This window comes from Lolium perenne, chromosome 3 (genome assembly GCF_019359855.2).
Source record: "Lolium perenne isolate Kyuss_39 chromosome 3, Kyuss_2.0, whole genome shotgun sequence".
Classification (NCBI taxonomy): domain Eukaryota; kingdom Viridiplantae; phylum Streptophyta; class Magnoliopsida; order Poales; family Poaceae; genus Lolium; species Lolium perenne.
The window spans coordinates 95,654,310-95,672,501 of record NC_067246.2 but is presented as its reverse complement, the minus strand read 5'-3'; the positions used below and the strand labels follow the sequence as shown (position 1 = coordinate 95,672,501).

The 18,192-nt window shown below is 42.9% G+C and overlaps 2 protein-coding genes across 2 annotated transcripts; one reads left to right on the top strand and one right to left on the bottom strand.

Moving 5' to 3' along the window:
- The first annotated feature begins 2,899 nt into the window (after positions 1-2,899).
- Positions 2,900-5,686, top strand: LOC127341860 (GDSL esterase/lipase At5g45910-like). The gene is made up of 6 exons (XM_051367803.2): positions 2,900-3,194; positions 3,281-3,508; positions 3,628-3,773; positions 3,898-4,174; positions 4,262-5,157; positions 5,239-5,686. Exons 1-5 carry the CDS (start codon positions 2,915-2,917, stop codon positions 4,456-4,458), a joined length of 1,128 nt encoding a protein of 375 aa, XP_051223763.1. The 5' UTR covers positions 2,900-2,914; the 3' UTR covers positions 4,459-5,157; positions 5,239-5,686.
- A 671-nt stretch (positions 5,687-6,357) lies between these two features.
- On the bottom strand, positions 6,358-9,359 carry LOC127341859 (G-type lectin S-receptor-like serine/threonine-protein kinase At2g19130). The gene has a single exon (XM_051367802.2). It carries the CDS (start codon positions 9,150-9,152, stop codon positions 6,894-6,896), a length of 2,259 nt encoding a protein of 752 aa, XP_051223762.1. The 5' UTR covers positions 9,153-9,359; the 3' UTR covers positions 6,358-6,893.
- Positions 9,360-18,192: the final 8,833 nt, after the last annotated feature.

The following is an 18,192-nucleotide window of genomic DNA, read 5'->3' as shown; positions in this document are numbered from 1 at the left end:
GTATCTAGGGTTTATGAAATAAACAACAACCAACGTTCAACACAAATCAATCTCGGCGCATCGCCAACTCCTTCGTCTCGAGGGTTTCTACCGGTAAGCATCATGCTGCCTAGATCGCATCTTGCGATCTAGGCAGCACAAGCTTCTTTGTTGTTCATGCGTTGCTCGTACTGAAGCCTTTTTGATGGCGAGCAACGTAGTTATCTTAGATGTGTCAGGGTTAGCATTGTTCTTCGTATCATATGCTATCGTAGTGCAACCCTTGCACATCTAGCCGCCCTTACACCTATCTTAGGTGTAGGGGCGGCACCCCGCTTGATCTTTATTTAGTAGATCCGATCCGTTACGGTTGCTCCTTGTTCTTCAAGGTTTAGTTTAATATCTGCAATAGTTAGGCCTTACAAAGGGTTGGAGGATCCAGCGACGCGTAGGGTGTCGTTTGCTAGCCCTAGACAGGATGTTCCGAGGATCAACCTCGTGTTGGTTTTTAGGCCTTGTCTAGGACCGGCTTACGATCACCGTACGTGACCGCGAGGCCCAATCGTGAGTAGGATGATCCGATTATGCGGTGAAAACCCTAAATCGTCGTAGATCGCTTTAGCTTTATCTTGATCAAGCAGGACCACCATATATTCGTGCACCTCGTACGAATCATGGGTGGATCGGCTCCTTGAGCCGATTCACAGGATAACCTGAGAGCCGATCGAGGCTCGTATTTAATGTTTACGTGTATGCCATGCAGGAAACTAAGCGAGGCATCTCCATCACCTTCCTGACCAGGTATAGGTCAGGTGGCACGCCCTTGCACTAGCATCGGACGTGTGTACCAGAGGCTTTGCGGGCCGTCGCTCGGAGGGACCAGGGCCAGCCGCAGCCCTAAGTTGTTCCCGGCTCTACTGTGTTGCCCGTCGCTGCCCGCCGGTGGGTTTCTGACCGCAACAGGTTGTAGATACATAGAGTCACGGGCCAGGTGCTATGACTGCAGCTCTGCTCCCCAAAAGGATTCATGCCATCTGTACTTAGACCAAACCATAAGTTCCTTGCCTCACCTGCAAAATCCGGGAACTCTCTCCCGATGTTTCTCCACTACCGACCATCAGCGGGTTGCCTCAACATCGTGTCTTTCTTACGTTCTTCCATGTGCCATCGCAACAACTTGGCATACTCTTTGTTTCTGAACAAACGTTTCAACCGTGGTATTATGGGAGCATACCACATCACCTTCGCAGGAACCCTCTTCCTGGGTGGCTCACCCTCAACATCACCAGGGTCATCTTTTCTGATCTTATACCGCAATGCACCACATATCGGGCATTTATTCAAATTCTCGTACTTCTCACCACGGTAGAGGATACAGTCATTAATGCATGCATGTATCTTCTGCACATCTAATCCTAGAGGGCAGACAAGCTTCTTTGCTTCATACGTACTGGTGGGCAATTCGTTATTTCTTGGAAGCAGCTTCTTTAATATTATCAGCAATTTTTCAAATCCCGAGCCAGTCACACCGGCCCCTGCCTTCCATTTCAGCAATTCCAATACGCTACCCAGCTTTCTCTGCCCATCTTCACAACCTGGGTACAACAATGTGTGGTGGTCCTCTAACAACTTGTCAAACTGCAACCTCTCCTTATCTGTGCCACAGTCTCTCCTTGCATCAGAAATGGGCCGACGAAGATCATCATCAACATGATCATCTGGTGCCCGTTCTTCACCTCCGTCTTCTTCATTGTCTTCCATTGCGGTATCATCGTATTCAGAGAACATAGATCGGTACTGGTCATCGTTATCTTCTTCTTCATCGCCGTCTTCCATCATAACCCTTTTTTCTTCGTGCTTGGTCCAAACATTATAGCTGGACATGAATCCGAACCAAAGCAGGTGGCTCTTAATGTCTCTTGAGAAAGAGTAATCCTTCTCATTCTTACATTTCAGACATGGACATCACATAAAACCTTGCTTCGACTTGTTGGCCTCGGCCACAAGCATGAAAGAATTCACGCCCTCTCTGAAAGCGGGAGCACATCGGTTACCGTACATCCATGGATGACTCATCTGCATCATAAGTACAATTATGTATCAGATGCAATCACCTTGCTAAAATTAGTATTGTACGGACTATGTATACGAGGAAATAGTTGCTAACCTTTTAGGATAAAAAGAGAATAAATCTTATCAAATAAAATCAAGTGGCATCCCTCACAAGCATTTCATCAAACACCTCTTGTGCACATGAAGAAAAAAAAGCTAGCATAAACCTCCACTTTTCACCACCAAGGAAAAAAATGTAGGGAGGTGGGGGGGCTGACTGTGTGTATAAGGCCTTGCCCTTTTGTCGCGCGCCGTACCACGACCCGCGACAAAAGGGGTGCCAGCAGGCGGCGCCAAGCCTCAGACCCCTTTTGTCGCGGGTCGTGGTATGGCCCGCGACAAAAGGCCCAGGCCACCCCAAAGGGTTTCGAGGCGACGTGGCCAGGCCATTTATCGCGGGTCCACACACGCCCGCGACAAAAAGGCTCCCACGAAAGCCCTATTTTTCACTAGTGTTATTTTTAAATTTCCAGAAGCGATGAATTTAAAACGGTTTTGCTATGTCTCAGTCAACTGAGATTTTCTTAAGAAAAAAAGTCTAAGTCACTTACAAAAATGTGCTTTGAGTTGCACTTTTCTGTCAAAAAAGTGCAATTACACTTTTCTGACACAAATATACAACTGAATTGAGTTACACTTTCCTTTAAAATGTAGTTGCACTTTTCTTCTGAGTTAACCGAGAAAATCTCAAGTCAACTGATCCATTTAAAAAGTAGCACCACGCGGCGCGCGTGGCAGATCTCAAATTCCCAATACTCCAGCTGTGCTCCGCCCTTCTGAAATCTGAATCATACGAGCTTGTTCATCTTTCACGTTGTCTAAGATGAGCAAGCCACTGTTCACCGTCTCGATCCTGCTCCTCCTCGCCAACCTGGGATGGACATGGGCAGTCCCCGCCTCCCCGGCACTCTCCTCCGGCCGGCGGCGGCCTTACCGCTCCATTTTCAGCTTCGGCAACTCCTACACCGACACGGGCAACAACCCCATCGTCTTCGCTGAGAACGACCTCTTCGACCCAGTCAATCGCCCTCCCTACGGCTCCGAATTCTTCCGTCGTCCCACCGGCCGTTGCTCCAACGGCCGCCTCATCATCGACTTCATCGGTGCACACTCACTCCTCAATAGTAGTACATAATCAATAGAGATCTGCAGAAGCAAACTGTCATTTGCTCTGGTTAATTGCTTGCAGCTCAGCGCCTGGCCCTGCCGCTTGTCCGGCCTTACAACCCGACGCTCGCGCACAATGGGAGCTTCCGCCAAGGAGCCAACTTCGCCGTCATGGCCGCCACCACTCTCGACGCCGCTCGCTTCCATGACGGCTCCAATCCTGGCAACAAGTATCCTCTCAACACCAGCTTGGGCGTGCAGCTGGAGTGGTTCGAGTCGCTCAAGCCTTCGCTCTGTGCAACAACACAAGGTAGTTACTTCTCAAATAAAACCTACCCATGCTAATGCGCAGTCGTATATATTGTCAGCTACCTGCTCTACCTGCACCTCCTCCAGAGTGACAAAAAGAAATGCATGATTGCATCCCAGGGTGCGAGAAATTCTTCGGCAGATCACTCTTCATTTTGGGAGAATTCGGGGTCAATGACTACCACTTATCATTCGAGAACAAGAGCATGAACGAGATCACCTCTCTCGTTCCAGAAGTGATTGGTGCCATCTCCATTGCCATCGAGGTACTCCAACACCACACAATGTAGCATAGCAATAACCAACCTGCAGCCTTAAAAATTAGAACAGAGTCGTCAGTCAGTGTATGTGGTATTGATCTAGCTGTGGCAATGGTAACAATGGTAACAGAGGCTGATCACACATGGGGCAAAGAGTTTCCTGGTTCCCGGGACGATCCCGTCCGGATGCGTGCCACAGATTCTCCACTACTTGGCAAAGGACGACCCGGCAGAATACAACTCCACCACCGGTTGCCTGAATGTTTACAACAAGCTAGGGATGGACCACAACCAGCTGCTGCAAGAGGCCCTGGAGAAGCTCCGGGACAGGTACCCCGGCGTCACGATCATCTACGGAGATCTCTTCAGCCCCATGATGGAGATGGTCGAGTCGCCTGCCAAGTTTGGTAAGCACCTTACCACGAAATGTTTTCAAAAGTACATTCAACGTTTTCACATGAAGATGGTAAAGGTTGATAGTTGCATATCTGCAGGGTTCGTAAAGGATGTTCTTACCATGTGTTGTGGAAAGCCTGGTACATTTCTTTGCGGCGATGATGGGGCAAACCTATGCGAGGAACCCGCTGCCCGCCTGTTCTGGGACGACATCCACCTGACAGAGACAGCTTACCACTACATCGCCAACCGGTGGCTGCGCAGCATGTACTCCACTGCAACAGAGAGCAGCTAGTAGAAGCTGATTGGCCGAGCTACCCGTCAATGCAAGGAAGCTTTGACATCACTTTGTCCTTTTAGCTCCCTATCTATTATCGTTTGCCTTTAATTATCATGCAAACTGGTATTTAGCCGGTGAAGTCATTTATTTGTAATTCTAGGGCTATGTGCACAAGCATAGGTTATGAGATAGTCTTTGTATTCTGCTGCATCAGCTTGGTGAAGTTACGGATAAATAAAACTTATCCAATATCTACAAACTCATGTAAACTGGTGTTGTGCTCATCATCCAATGGCTCTATAGGAAGTCTAGCCTGCTGCCAGAAACTTCCTGAACCGAGAAGCGTTAAGAGCAACCAGAGGCTGAGACTGCAAGTGACATGGAAGAATGTTAATTACTTACTGTTTGATCTAGTAGCTGTGGAAATGGTAACAAAGGCTGATCACACACGGGGCGACCAGTTTCCTGGTTCCGGGAACGATCCCATCAAGGATGCATTACCGCAGATTCTCCACTACTTCGCCAAAGACGATCCGGCAGAATACAACTCCACCACCGGTTGCCTGAATGTTTACAGCAAACTAGGTATGCACCACAACCTGCTGCTCCAGGAGGCCCTGGAGAAGCTCCAGGACAGGTACCCCGGCATCACAATTGTCTACGGCGACCTTTTCAGCCCCATGATGGAGATGGTGGAGTTGCCTGCCAAGTTTCGTAAGCACCTTACCACAGAATGTTTGTACATTCGACGTTTTCAGATGATGCTGGTAAAGGTTGACGGTTGCAAATCTGTAGGGCTTGAAGAGAATATTCTTACCATGTGCAGCAGGGCGATGATGGTGCAAATGTATGCAAGAAACCGTTTGCCTGCCTGTTCTGGGATGACGTCCACCTGATGCCATGGACTCCCCTGCAGCAGAGAGCAGTTAGTAAGATACTAGAAGCTGATCAGCCGGACTACCCTTCAAGAGCGGACTACAGCATCCAGTGAGGCCAGAGCTGGTTCTTCAGGCGTGCTGATCTCTTGGGAAGGTTTTGCCATCAACTGTGTGAAATCTGAGGACGATTTGACGTCACTTCGTCCTTTTATCTCCCTTGTTATTACAGTTTACCTTTTGTCATGTAAACTGCTGTTTGGGTGAAGCCCCTTTTTGGTTTTTGTAACAACTGTAAGGAATGTGTGCATGAATGGTGTAGAGGCCATGACTCATGAGATTCTCTTTCTATTATATATTTGATTTCATCACCATGGTGCAGTGACAGGAAAATAGAACTCTTCAATTACATGAAGAAAACAATGGAAGCTGATTGAACTCATGATTGATCTAATGATCATATGAATGTATAGCTTGTCTGAATGACCCCAACCAAGGACTTACCGAACCAAGAAGCTCTCAGCAACCAGAGGCTGATACTGTGAGTGAAAAGGAAGCTCCAAGATAGACCCTGAAACCTCTCAAAAAAAAAGATAGACCCTGAGATAGTTAGAAACTCAGAATTAATCTGAACAAAATCAGGGAATGAATCATTTTATGCTAAATATATAATTGAGGGACGGAATTTTTTGTTGGAAATTACTTACTGTTCATCTTGGAGTTCTATTCTAAAGTTGAATTCGTGGGTCTAATCTGGAATTTCCATATTAAATACAGTGACATCAGCCAGATAATTCTTCGTATTACTTCAGTCTTTCAAGTTTTCCCACAGCAAAAATGCCATAATTGATTTTATATTCTGCAAACATTTGTGCTTCATACAACAGGTTTAATTAACTTGTGCAAACACCACAGTATGTGGTTCGTAAATACATCTAGAAGAATTCATTCACCTTATATTTAACACTCAATTTCATATAAATATATAAATATGTACTGTTCTGAATGTCGAATGCACAGGCCATCCTGCCAGCAGAGAAACACGTGAAAATGTTCTCTTGAAAGTAAGCAGGTATATAATGATAACAAACTACAATTCAGAACCTCTGAATGTGATATGTTCACTTTAGAGAATATAAAAGACACATAACTTAGGATACTATTGTCCTTGGTGGAGGCATTTGTTTTGAGAGCGGGGACTAGTCTGTAATTCAGGTGTTGTCTTGGCGGTGGATGTATTGCTGTTGTTAGGCCCGAGATACTGTAGCGGGACTTTTATTTCTTAGTTTTCTTTTCTTGTTTTTGGCTGTGTGCATCCGTAGTGCCATTAGGGTGGTGCGTTGTTGCAGAGGCTGGGTGTAATTGGTATCTTCTTGATATTAATATATTCCCTTTTTCAGAAAAAAAAAACTTAGGATACTTAATTCTTGACATAGGTTTGGACAAACATAAAAAGGCTTTCAGTCTTTGAGATACTATATAAAAAAATCTGTAGACCGAGTGCAATCAATCATACGTGCCCATAAAATTCTGCAGTAACCTTGGAACTGGAGGTACTTCGACAGCCAGACCATCCTATAGTATTTGAACAATTTGCCCCATCTTTGGCCTATGATCTTCAGCATCTTGGATGCACCAGCATGCAATTCTACAAGCTCTGGTCAACTGCTCCACATCTGCATCACCTTCCAACCTACTATCCAATAGACACATAACATCTCCTTCATTCACCTTGACTGCAGCAAAGATGGGAAAGTAAGTAAACTTCCCTTCCTTAATTTTCTCCGCATTCCTTCGTCCTGATATGATTTCAAAAAGCATCATTCCGTAGCTGTAGACATCAGCCTTATGTGTGATTGGTAACCCTGAGATCCACTCCGGTGCAAGATATCCGATTGTCCCTCGCATTGTTGTTAGGGCCCTGCTGAAATCTCGACCAAGAAGCTTTGCCATACCGAAGTCTGCAATCTTTGGACAAAACTCTGCATCAAGAAGAACATTATCCGGCTTCATATCGCAGTGTATAATGCAATACTTGCACTCCTCATGCAGATAAGATAAGCCTCTTGCTGTTCCAAGAGCTATACGGTACCGCAATTCCCAGCTCAACTTTGCAGAATCTGTAGAAAAGAGATGCGAACTTAAGGAACCTTTTTCCATGTACTCATAGACCAACAACCTGTTATTGCTATCAGCACAGAATCCAAGTAGACGAACAAGATTCTTGTGATTTATCATCCCAATGGTCTGGACCTCTGCTCGAAACTGCTTCTCTCCCTGTCCAAGGCCTTTTAGCTTCTTGACAGCCACTACAACGGAACCTGGCAATGTTCCCTTGAAAACACAGCCAAAACCACCTTCTCCGAGTATTTCAGAGAATTGTTTTGTTGAGTTCCTTATTTGCGCAAATGAGAAAACCACAAGGCTTTCATTTTCATACACATTTCTTGCTGTGAATAACTTTGTTCTACATCTCCACAAAATAATCAGACTAATAACAATGATGGCTGGCACAGCCAATACCAACAGAAACAGATAAGCTCTAAAACCTGATTGTTGTTGGTGGTGGTGGTGCTGCTGTATGGTGGACGTACTTATGTACAAACGACTGCCATTAGACCCAGAGTCAAGCACTACTGTGCTCCGTAGCTCCCCAAACCATAACAGGCAGGTTACATTGTAAGCAAAGGCAGTACATGTACAGTTCCTTATGCAAGAGGTTTCACACTCGTTCATGCTTCTGGCATCTGTGCTGTAAGAATCTTTAGGGAACCTATAGATGCCATCTATTGGATAAAATTGCACATCTGGATGAGCTGAACTGCCTCTTTCACAACTTATAGGCATCTGCCGCACCTCCCCCAAACAGCCAAGAACATTCCATGGGTTTGTGATCGATGGCCAGAAACCAGCAGGACATATGCAAGAGCCTGACCTTGTGCAGAGGCCATAAGGTCCACAGTACGAATCAAAGTCACATATACTTTCTGGAGCAGACCATAAAACAGAACTGCATGCCTCTTGAGAAGCAAATTCAATAAACCCAGAGCTATTTAAACGCATATATGTATGTGTGTCGTTTAATGTGAGCGCAAAGCCTCCATCTTCGCGAATGTTTATCCAGCTAGGAAAAGTACCAGCAAACACCAAACCGGTAGGATTTTGCTGGATAATAAAACCTCGCCTTCTTGTTGCATCCAGTTGCAGAGTAAAACCTGTCAAATCATAGTCATACTCACTAGTATAAGAAATAAGCGACACGTTATTTCCCATGAATGGACTGAGCCCCGCCAAGCGCATTCCAGGAAGCAGCACAGCACTAGCAGTCGGGTAATCAAAACTTTGCCAAAGCACCACGGAACTGTTTCTTTGGTCAGTTAATACAAGATTTCCGTCATCCAGAAGTACTGCAATAGCAGAGATAGAAGGGTTGATCGTGTAATCTGAGATCAAAAGGCGAGTGCCTTCGCTGTCGGTTATATGTAGCATGCCATCCTCTGAGAGGCTAACTGATGATAAATCACAATCAAAATCGAAAACCAAATGAGGTTGCCAAAGTGGTAAATAATCAAGATGACAAGACCATGAGGTAGTGAACCAGATGCCAAAACCGCAATACCCATTATAATACTCCCTGACTGAGCAGTTGAAACCCAACTTGAAGATGCCATTATTTGAGAGCAGGGTCTGGCTAGAGTTAAGAGATTGTCCTGGAAGGAGTGTGTCTCTTGCACATGTGAATTCGCAGTTGGGATATAGAAGGCTGATCAGGAATGGGAGTACTAAAACAAAGGAAGACGGAAGCGCAGACCTCCACTTGCTTGCTCTCTCCATTTGATGAGATATTTCTTGCTATCTGATGGATGAGTTCCTTACGTGCTAATTAAACAGATATAAGAGAACCAAGAAAGGGATTTGCATAAAAGTCAATGGTGTGCTTTGTTCGGTGTGGAAAATGTTATGTCCCCACATTTTGGTACACACAAAAAAAGGGGAAAAAGACTGAAAAAATGTGGTTCACAATCAATATGCTCACTACTTTCCATCTAGTGTTTTCAGTTAGACCTAGACAGGGCTGAATAGGTCATCTTTGGTGTGCACGGTGGCAGGCTCTGAATCAAATTAAAGCAAAAGGACAGGTATTACCTGTTGCTATATTGACACGTACTGAGGCAGCGCAAGTAGTCAAACTAAGCTCAACTTCTCAACACCGCTCAGTCGCTGAGACAATTTCGTCGAACACCCTCCACGCGTTCGGCCTGGCCGGAGCGATTGAACGAGATGGGACTCCCTGTCCCTGCCAGTGGTGATACGTCAACAATTGCGCTACTCCGAGCATCATTGGCGCTCTTGTACTCCACTCCCGACTTCCACGACCCTGGACCAGGAGAGGTAATAGAAATGTTGACGACTATACAAAGCAGAGGAAAGCAGCCGAAACGACGAGGAGGGTTACATTGAATTCTTGAAAGACTGCCGACATGGCGATGCACGCAGCGCCGGCGTGGGGTTGCACTCCGGGACGCTACCCCTACCCCGTGCGACGGTTGGCCGACGAGTGCCTCCCTGTCGCTGGAGCCGCTGGTTTTTGCTCGGTGGACGCTGGTGTGTTGACATCCTTCGAAGGCTTTTGTTGCACATCTAAAAAAGAGGATTTTGTTGGTTTACCAGTGCTACTTCCTCCATCTAAAAATATTTATCTCAATATTTTGAAGATAAGGGTATATCTAAATGCATTTTAATTAAAAATATTTTCGTATATAGATAAAGTTGATTACCTATTTTTAGAACGGATGGAGTATTTGTTTTCATGATATGATGGAAGATCCAACATTTAATCCATATAAACTTAGTTAAAAGTAGCAAATATGTCTGTGTGGTACAACACAAGAAAAAATAACACTTGGTCGTGCCCTAAAATTGTTCGACCATCATAACCCTAGCCAACGAAAGTCCAATGAACAGTCAAATTTTTAATGTCGATAGCTCTCTAAAAAAATGCATTTCATTTTGCATGAACATTCTGATGAACTCTCCAATTTTCATCAATTTGTATATATTGATTTCTTATAAATACCAAAACCATATATCAAGAGTTTATGTTGCCAAAGACTCCCCCAACTATACCAATTTCTTGACGAGTAGTCCCTTTTCTTTTTAGATTTTTTCAAATTCAATAAGCAAAAGTAAATAGATAAATTTGTAAGTCAACAAACCACTTGGACTCCATGAATCTTTACCAATAATTTTCACATATACAGTAGGTAGATTTAGGTAGATTGTGTTAAAACAAATTAATCAAATCATTACGGGAATATACTTCAAGCGACCTACCACCCCACATCCTTCTCTTCCTCTCTTCTTTCTCTCAAATTCAGTCGAACCAAAGCCACCACAGGTGTGTTCGTGAAGAAAAAACAAACAAACCGGTAGGGTAATGCGGCATTGGTGGTGGAGGGATAAGTTTGTTATTTGAGGGTAGACTCACCAAATTTTGGGAAGAAACACTATTTTCTTTATTATTAGATTATAAATTAGAAATCAGAAAATATAAAGTTAAATCTTACTAAGTTTTACCAACAGTATAGAAGCATCTACAATATTGAATAAATACACTATGAAAACAAATTTTGTGGTGGATCTAAAGATATGAGTTTGGTATTGAGTTGCTCATGCCACGTTTGACTATAAAGTTGTTCAAACATAGAGAACTTTGACTTCTAACCAAATTTGTATGACATATATTTTGGGATGGAGGGAATAGATCCATTACCGATCTGGTGTAAGTATATCTATATCTATAACACTAGATGGAATAAGGTTTCTTTATTTCTCTGCTTCATCTTTCTTTTCTTGCATTTTAGTTCCTCAAAAATTCACATATCAACCCGCAGTCCACCATCACGTCGCCATGCTCTCTATTTTCTCAACAACTGCATTTTCAAGTACATATATATCATTTGTTCTTGCAACTGAATTGGATCATCATGTTATTCCTCTTTATGTGGACAATCTTCTCGGAACATCCACCGTCAAATCCAATTCTGATAATTCCTATATGTTACCAATACCAAGTGATGAAGTCTGAAGTGATTAATCTATTCACTTGATAGGAATTCACTACAAATTTCAACACTAGTCTAAAACATATTTAATAAAAATTAACTCGTAGCAATGCATATCTTTGCTAGTATTTATAGAAAATATAAGAGCAGGTCTAGGTGGTGGCCCTTTGCTCCAATACCAGATTAGGCGGTCGACTAAAAAGGAACTATATTGTCTCCATGCCATGAGAAAATATTATGACGGTCTTTCTTCCAGATGGCCGCGGTCGGCATCACATCCCCGGTCTAGGGCTGCAAGTGGGTTAGTGTTAGGGTACCCTTTATCCTCTTCTATAAAAAAGAAACTAAAATAATGATGTTATTGTAAAAGCTAGTGCATTTTGTTGAACTGAATATGGTAGAAGTATTCCAACTGTGACCCACTTACATCTATATTCCGGGCCTCGGATGTAATGCCTCCTACCCCCTTCGTACTTATCAACTTAGCTTCTAAGGATATTCAGTTGAAGGGGGTCTGATCTGAAGCCAAAAGTCATGCTATGTCGATAATAATGCAATATTAAGAAAGTGGGAGGGGCAAAGAGAGGGCTATAGATCGAGAGATGAAACGTAAGGAGAAGAGAAGAGAGAAAATAATGACAATCAAAATATATTCGTAGGTCGTCACGACAAGACTAGTTCATCCATCTCGGGGCATATAAAATTCACTAGCACACTTAAAGTGTACCGGTGCACTAAAGGCACATAAAAACACGTCTACTAGTCACTCAAACAAAATTTAATAAAGATACAGTAGAATTTTTCAAGAAAAGTACACATCCAGAATGATACTACCTCCATCTCAAGGCTTAAGGCTTATATTTTTTTGGAAAAGTCAAAGCAAGTAAAGTTTGACCAAAATTTTAGAATAATCTATCAATAAATATGATATTTTGTAGATAGCACATGAAAATATATTTCATTATCTATCTAATAATATTAATTTTGTATTTTACATGTTAATGATTTTTTATAAAAACTTAGTCAAACTTAACATAGTTTGACTTTCTGAAGAAAAAAATAGGCCCTAAGCCTTGGGATAGAGGTAGTATTGAAGTTAAGGTTCAAATTTGATTCAGAACTTCATAAACAAAAAAGGCGAGCAAGGTTGTGAATATTACCAAATTCACATATGATCTGAAGAGTATCCTACTTGTATTCAGAAGCCATTTTTTCTCATGTCATGGGTTGCAATTAAATTTTGAAGCTACAAGTTTGTGGCATTATGTATACATATGGGGTGTGATGCGTGCAGTTAACACATATCCGTTGGGAACCCCAAGAGAAAGGTGTGATGCGTACAGTAGCAAGTTTCCCTCAGTAAGAAACCAAGGTTGTCGAACCAGTAGGAGTCAAGGAGCACGTGAAGGTTGTTGGTGAAGGAGTGTAGTGCGGCGCAACACCAGGGATTCCGGCGCCAACGTGGAACCTGCACAACACAATCAAAGTACTTTGCCCCAACGTAACAGTGAGGTTGTCAATCTCACCGGCTTGCTGTAAACAAAGGATTAACCGTATAGTGTGGAAGATGATGTTTGTTTGCGAAGAACAGTAAAGAACAAGTATTGCAGTAGATTGTATTTCAGAGGTAAAGAATGGACCGGGGTCCACAGTTCACTAGTGGTGTCTCTCCGATAAGATAACTAGCATGTTGGGTGAACAAATTACAGTTGGGCAATTGACAAATAGAGATTCACATACATATATCATGATGACTACTATGAGATTTAATCAGGGCATTACGACAAAGTACATAGACCGCTATCCAGCATGCATCTATGCCTAAATAGTCCACCTTCAGGTTATCATCCGAACCCCTTCCAGTATTAAGTTGCAAACAACAGACAATTGCATTAAGTATGGTGCGTAATGTAATCAACACAAATATCCTTAGACAAAGCATTGATGTTTTATCCCTAGTGGCAGCAGCACATCCACAACCTTAGAACTTTACATCCTTTGTCCCAGATTCAATGGAGGCATGAACCCACTATCGAGCATAAATACTCCCTCTTGGAGTTACAAGTATCAACTTGGTCAGAGCCTCTACTAGCAACGGAGAGCATGCAAGAACATAAACAACACATATATGATAGATTGATAATCAACTTGACATAGTATTCAATATTCATCGGATCCCAACAAACACAACATGTAGCATTACAAATAGATGATCTTGATCATGATAGGCAGCTCACAAGATCTAACATGATGGCACAATGAGGAGAAGACAACCATCTAGCTACTGCTATGGACCCATAGTCCGGGGGTGAACTACTGATGACCCACAAGTATAGGGGATCGCAACAGTCTTCGAGGGAAGTAAAACCCAATTTATTGATTTGACACAAGGGGAGACAAAGAACACTTGGAAGCCTTAACAGCGGAGTTGTCAATTCAGCTGCACCTGGAAACAGACTTGCTCGCAAGAGTTTATCAGTAGTAACAGTTTTATAGCAACGGCAGTAGTGAAATAACAGCAGCAGAGTAACAAAGACAGCAGTAGTGATTTTAGTAAACAGCAGGATTAAAATACTGTAGGCACGGGGACGGATGACGGGCGTTGCATGGATGAGAGAAACTCATGTAACAATCATAGCAGGGCATATGCAGATAATAATAAAACGGTGTCCAAGTACAAAGCAATCAATAGGCATGTGTTCCATATATAGTCGTGCGTGCTCGCAATGAGAAACTTGCACAACATCTTTTGTCCTACCAGCCGGTGGCAGCCGGGCCTCAAGGGAAACTACTGGATATTAAGGTACTCCTTTTAATAGAGTACCGGAGCAAAGCATTAACACTCCGTGAACACATGTGATCCTCACATCGCTACCATCCCCTCCGGTTGTCCCAATTCTTGTCACTTCGGGGCCATTGGTTCCGGACAGCGACATGTGTATACAACTTATAGGTAAGACCATAAACAATGAATATCTTGATGAAACAATAACATGTTCAGATCTGAGATCATGGCACTCGGGCCCTAGTGACAAGCATTAAGCATAACAAGTTGCAACAATATCATCAAAGTACCAATTACGGACACTAGGCACTATGCCCTAACAATCTTATGCTATTACATGACCAATCTCATCCAATCCCTACCATCCCCTTCGGCCTACAGCGGGGGAATTACTCACACATGGATGGGGGAAACATTGCTGGTTGATGGAGAGGCGTCGGTGGTGATGGCGGCGATGATCTCCTCCAATTCCCCGTCCCGGCGGAGTGCCAGAACGGAGACTTCTGGCTCCTGCGACGGAGTTTCGCGATGTGGCGGCGTTCTGGAGGGTTTCTGGCGACTTCGACTTCTCTCCGTGCGTTTTTAGGTCGAGGCCGATAAATAGTCCGAAGGAGGGCGTCGGAGGCCGGCCGAGGGGGCCACACCACATGGCCGCGCGGGCCCCCCCTGGGCCGCGCCGCCCTATGGTGTGGGGCCCTCGGGCCTCCACCTGACTTGTCCTTCTGGCTCCGTCAGTTTTCTGGGAAAATAGGGCCTTCTGCATAAATTCCGAGGATTTTCCCGAAAGTTGGATTTCTGCACAAAAACGAGACACCAGAACAGTTCTGCTGAAAATAGCGTTAGTCCGTGTTAGTTGCATCCAAAATACACAAATTAGAGGCAAAACAATAGCAAAAGTGTTCGGGAAAGTAGATACGTTTTGGACGTATCAACTCCCCCCAAGCTTAGCTTATTGCTTGTCCTCAAGCAATTCAGTTAACAACTGAGCGATAAAAGAACTTTCACGAACACATTTGCTCATATGATGTATATATTCTCATGCTATGGCTAATACTTAAACAGTTCATAATGAAGTACATGCAAATAAGATCATCTAACAGCTATGTCAATCATGGAGAGGTACCAACAATTAATAAGAAGCATCATGAATCATGTATATAAGAAAGATTGCAATGTTCATAAGAGAGTATGATAAAGTGGTATCTCGCTTGCCTGTATTTGATTGGCAAAACATAAATGCCCGGGCACCTCTGGAGTTCATAGAAAGACTAGAAGTAGTGATTGTCAAAGATAAAAGCATCAAAGTTATACCACAATCAATCATATTTTGAGACAAGCATATTATACTAAGAATGACAGTTGTGCTCTCAAGATAGTGCTCAAAGAAATAATGGAGACACAACATAAAAGTAAAAGATTGACCCTTCGCAGAGGGAAGCAGGGATTAACATGCGCTAGAGCTTTTCATTTTTGAAATAAGGAGTAAAATTATTTTGAGAGGTGTTTGTTGTTGTCAACGAATGGTAATGGGTACACTAACTACCTCGCCAACCGGACTTTCAAGAGCGGCTCCCATGAATTATTGCATATTTATGTGGCACTCCTTCCAACCTTTCTTACACAAACCATGGCTAACCGAATCCTTCGGGTGCCTGCCAACAATCACATACCATGAAGGAGTGCCCTTTTTTATTTTAATTTTATTATGATGATGACACTCCCCCCAACCTTTGCTTACACAAGCCATGGCTAACCGAATCCTTCGGGTGCCGTCCAACAATCACAAACCATGGAGGAGTGTCTATTAAATTAATTAATTCGGGACTGGGAATCCCATTGCCAGCTCTTTTTTTGCAAAATTATTGGATAAGCGGATGTGCCACTAGTCCATATGAGAGTCCGTCAAAAGTAAATGACAAGGTTGAAAGCTAAACACCACATACTTCCTCATGAGCTATGAAACATAAACACAAATTGAGAAGCATTTTGAAGGTTTTAAAGGTAGCACATGAGAATTTACTTGGAATGGTTTGAAATGCCATGCATAGGTATTTATGGTGGACACTTTGGAACAACTTGGTTTTCATGTGTTTGGAAGCACGAGCAGCGTTCCCGCTCAGTACAAGTGAAGGCTAGCAATAGACTAGGGAGCGACAAATCAAGAGAGCAAGAATCGTCATAATCATGCTTGCGGCAAAATAAATTAACGGAGGCATAAAAGTGATACAAGAACTCTGAAGCAATATAGATCATCGAGGCTTAATTGACTTTTTGTTCAGTCATATGCATGCATGAGCATGTGCCAAGTCGATATAAATGAATTATTCAGAGGAGGATACCACAATGCCATACTTACTTATGAATAAAACAATGCAAGCAAACATCCATGACATGCTACTCATATTAATAAATTGGAGCTAAACATGAGAGATCATAAACTACTAGACTTTCTCAAATAACATATACCTCACATGAACCAACTAAGCATGCACACATGGATGAGTATATGTACAAAAATGAAAACAAATAGAGTTCATACCAGCCTCTCACCACAATCCAATTGTCGTAGATCGTCATTATTGCCTTTTCACTTGTGCAGCTTGGATAATATGAAATGAAAACCACGCTCCAGCCACCGAAGACCATTGAACTCATAAAGAACTTTACAAACCAAAGAAGAACAGCAAATATTTTTGGTGTTTTCGAATTTGAGAACAAGAACAAAAGGAAACAAACAAATAAAGCAAAATCTTTTTGGGTTTTCTTATAGTAAACTAGCAATAGCAAATAAAGCGAAACAAATGCAAGAAACCAAAGCAAACAAATGGTGAAGAGAAACAACAGAAATATTTTTGGTCTTTTTGTGTTTTGGGAAGGAAACAAAGCAAAAACAAGAAATAGCAAACTAGAAGAAACACAGAAAAGCGAGGTGGCAGAAATCTGCCAAAACCTGACAGCAGTACAGAAATCGATTTTTACAAAAATCTTACGTTGCTCAGCTCGAAAAGTGTTCAACTAATGAAAGTTAGATAACAACCTGGGAACCTGCACAAAAATTGGCAGCTCAAAATAACGTTCTGGCTGTGCGCACGAATTTTTCTAGTAACAGTCCAGAATCTGTTTTCAGGCAGCACTTCCCCAAATATCATCTCCCTCTCATTAGAAAACCACTCAAAGAGACTAAACAAGTATGTACAAGTATCCAACAATCATAATATGCAAAGAATGAGTGATGCTGGTATACCTCCCCCCAAGCTTAGGCTTTTGACCTAAGTGGAGATCAACCCCATCGAGGGTCTGGGTTCCATGCCGATGAATCATACATGGAGTAGTCATAATAAGGTACCGATGCAGAAGAAAAGCGTGGAGGCTCCATATGCCCAACATGTTGATGCGAGGAACTTGCTGCATCGGATGATGAGTCGAGGTGTTCCTCGACCTCCGTGTCGTCTCTTGCATGATGGCCTCCTCCTTCTATGTGTGCACTCAGCGCACCTTCGGTGACTGACCAATCATTCCTGGAATCAAGGTTAAATAGAACAAAGCAGCAATTTTACTAGTTTTTCAGTTTTCTTAGTTAATCTCCAAGTTTTCTTATAAAATGTCATCTTGTAAAACAGGTTACCCAAGTTGGAGGAATCAGAAACGAATTCATGTTTAATCATAGAGGCTATGTCAAGTTTTTCTATGGGGAATGGAATATCAAAATGATGAGGTTCTACATTATGAAAAGCTAGTAAACGAGAGGCGATGAGACCTCCACAAATTCCACCTTTCTCACGGTTAGTAGTAAGCCTATAAGCTATCAATGCCCCCAAATTATAAGTCCTACTACCTTGCAGTGCCGCAGCTAGAAAAGCTAAATCCGGGATAGATAGTTTACCTCCAATCTTTTTAGCAAGAACGCATTTAGTAATAAAATAGGCAAAGTAGCGGATAGCCGGGAGCTGAATGCTAGTGATTTTACCACTATCCTCTGAGAAACTCCTTCCATAGCAAATCATCTTGAAGAGGTTTAAGAGTT

What these genes read in the sequence shown, in the direction of transcription:
- LOC127341860 (XM_051367803.2), top strand. Translation starts at nt 2,915, where the DNA reads ATGAGCAAGCCACTGTTCACCGTCTCGATCCTGCTCCTCCTCGCCAAC. An exon ending in CCTCATCATCGACTTCATCG is followed by an intron (nt 3,195 to 3,280) that starts GTGCACACTCAC and finishes AATTGCTTGCAG; the next exon opens with CTCAGCGCCTGGCCCTGCCG. An exon ending in CGAGTCGCCTGCCAAGTTTG is followed by an intron (nt 4,175 to 4,261) that starts GTAAGCACCTTA and finishes GCATATCTGCAG; the next exon opens with GGTTCGTAAAGGATGTTCTT.
- LOC127341859 (XM_051367802.2), bottom strand. Translation starts at nt 9,152, where the DNA reads ATGGAGAGAGCAAGCAAGTGGAGGTCTGCGCTTCCGTCTTCCTTTGTT.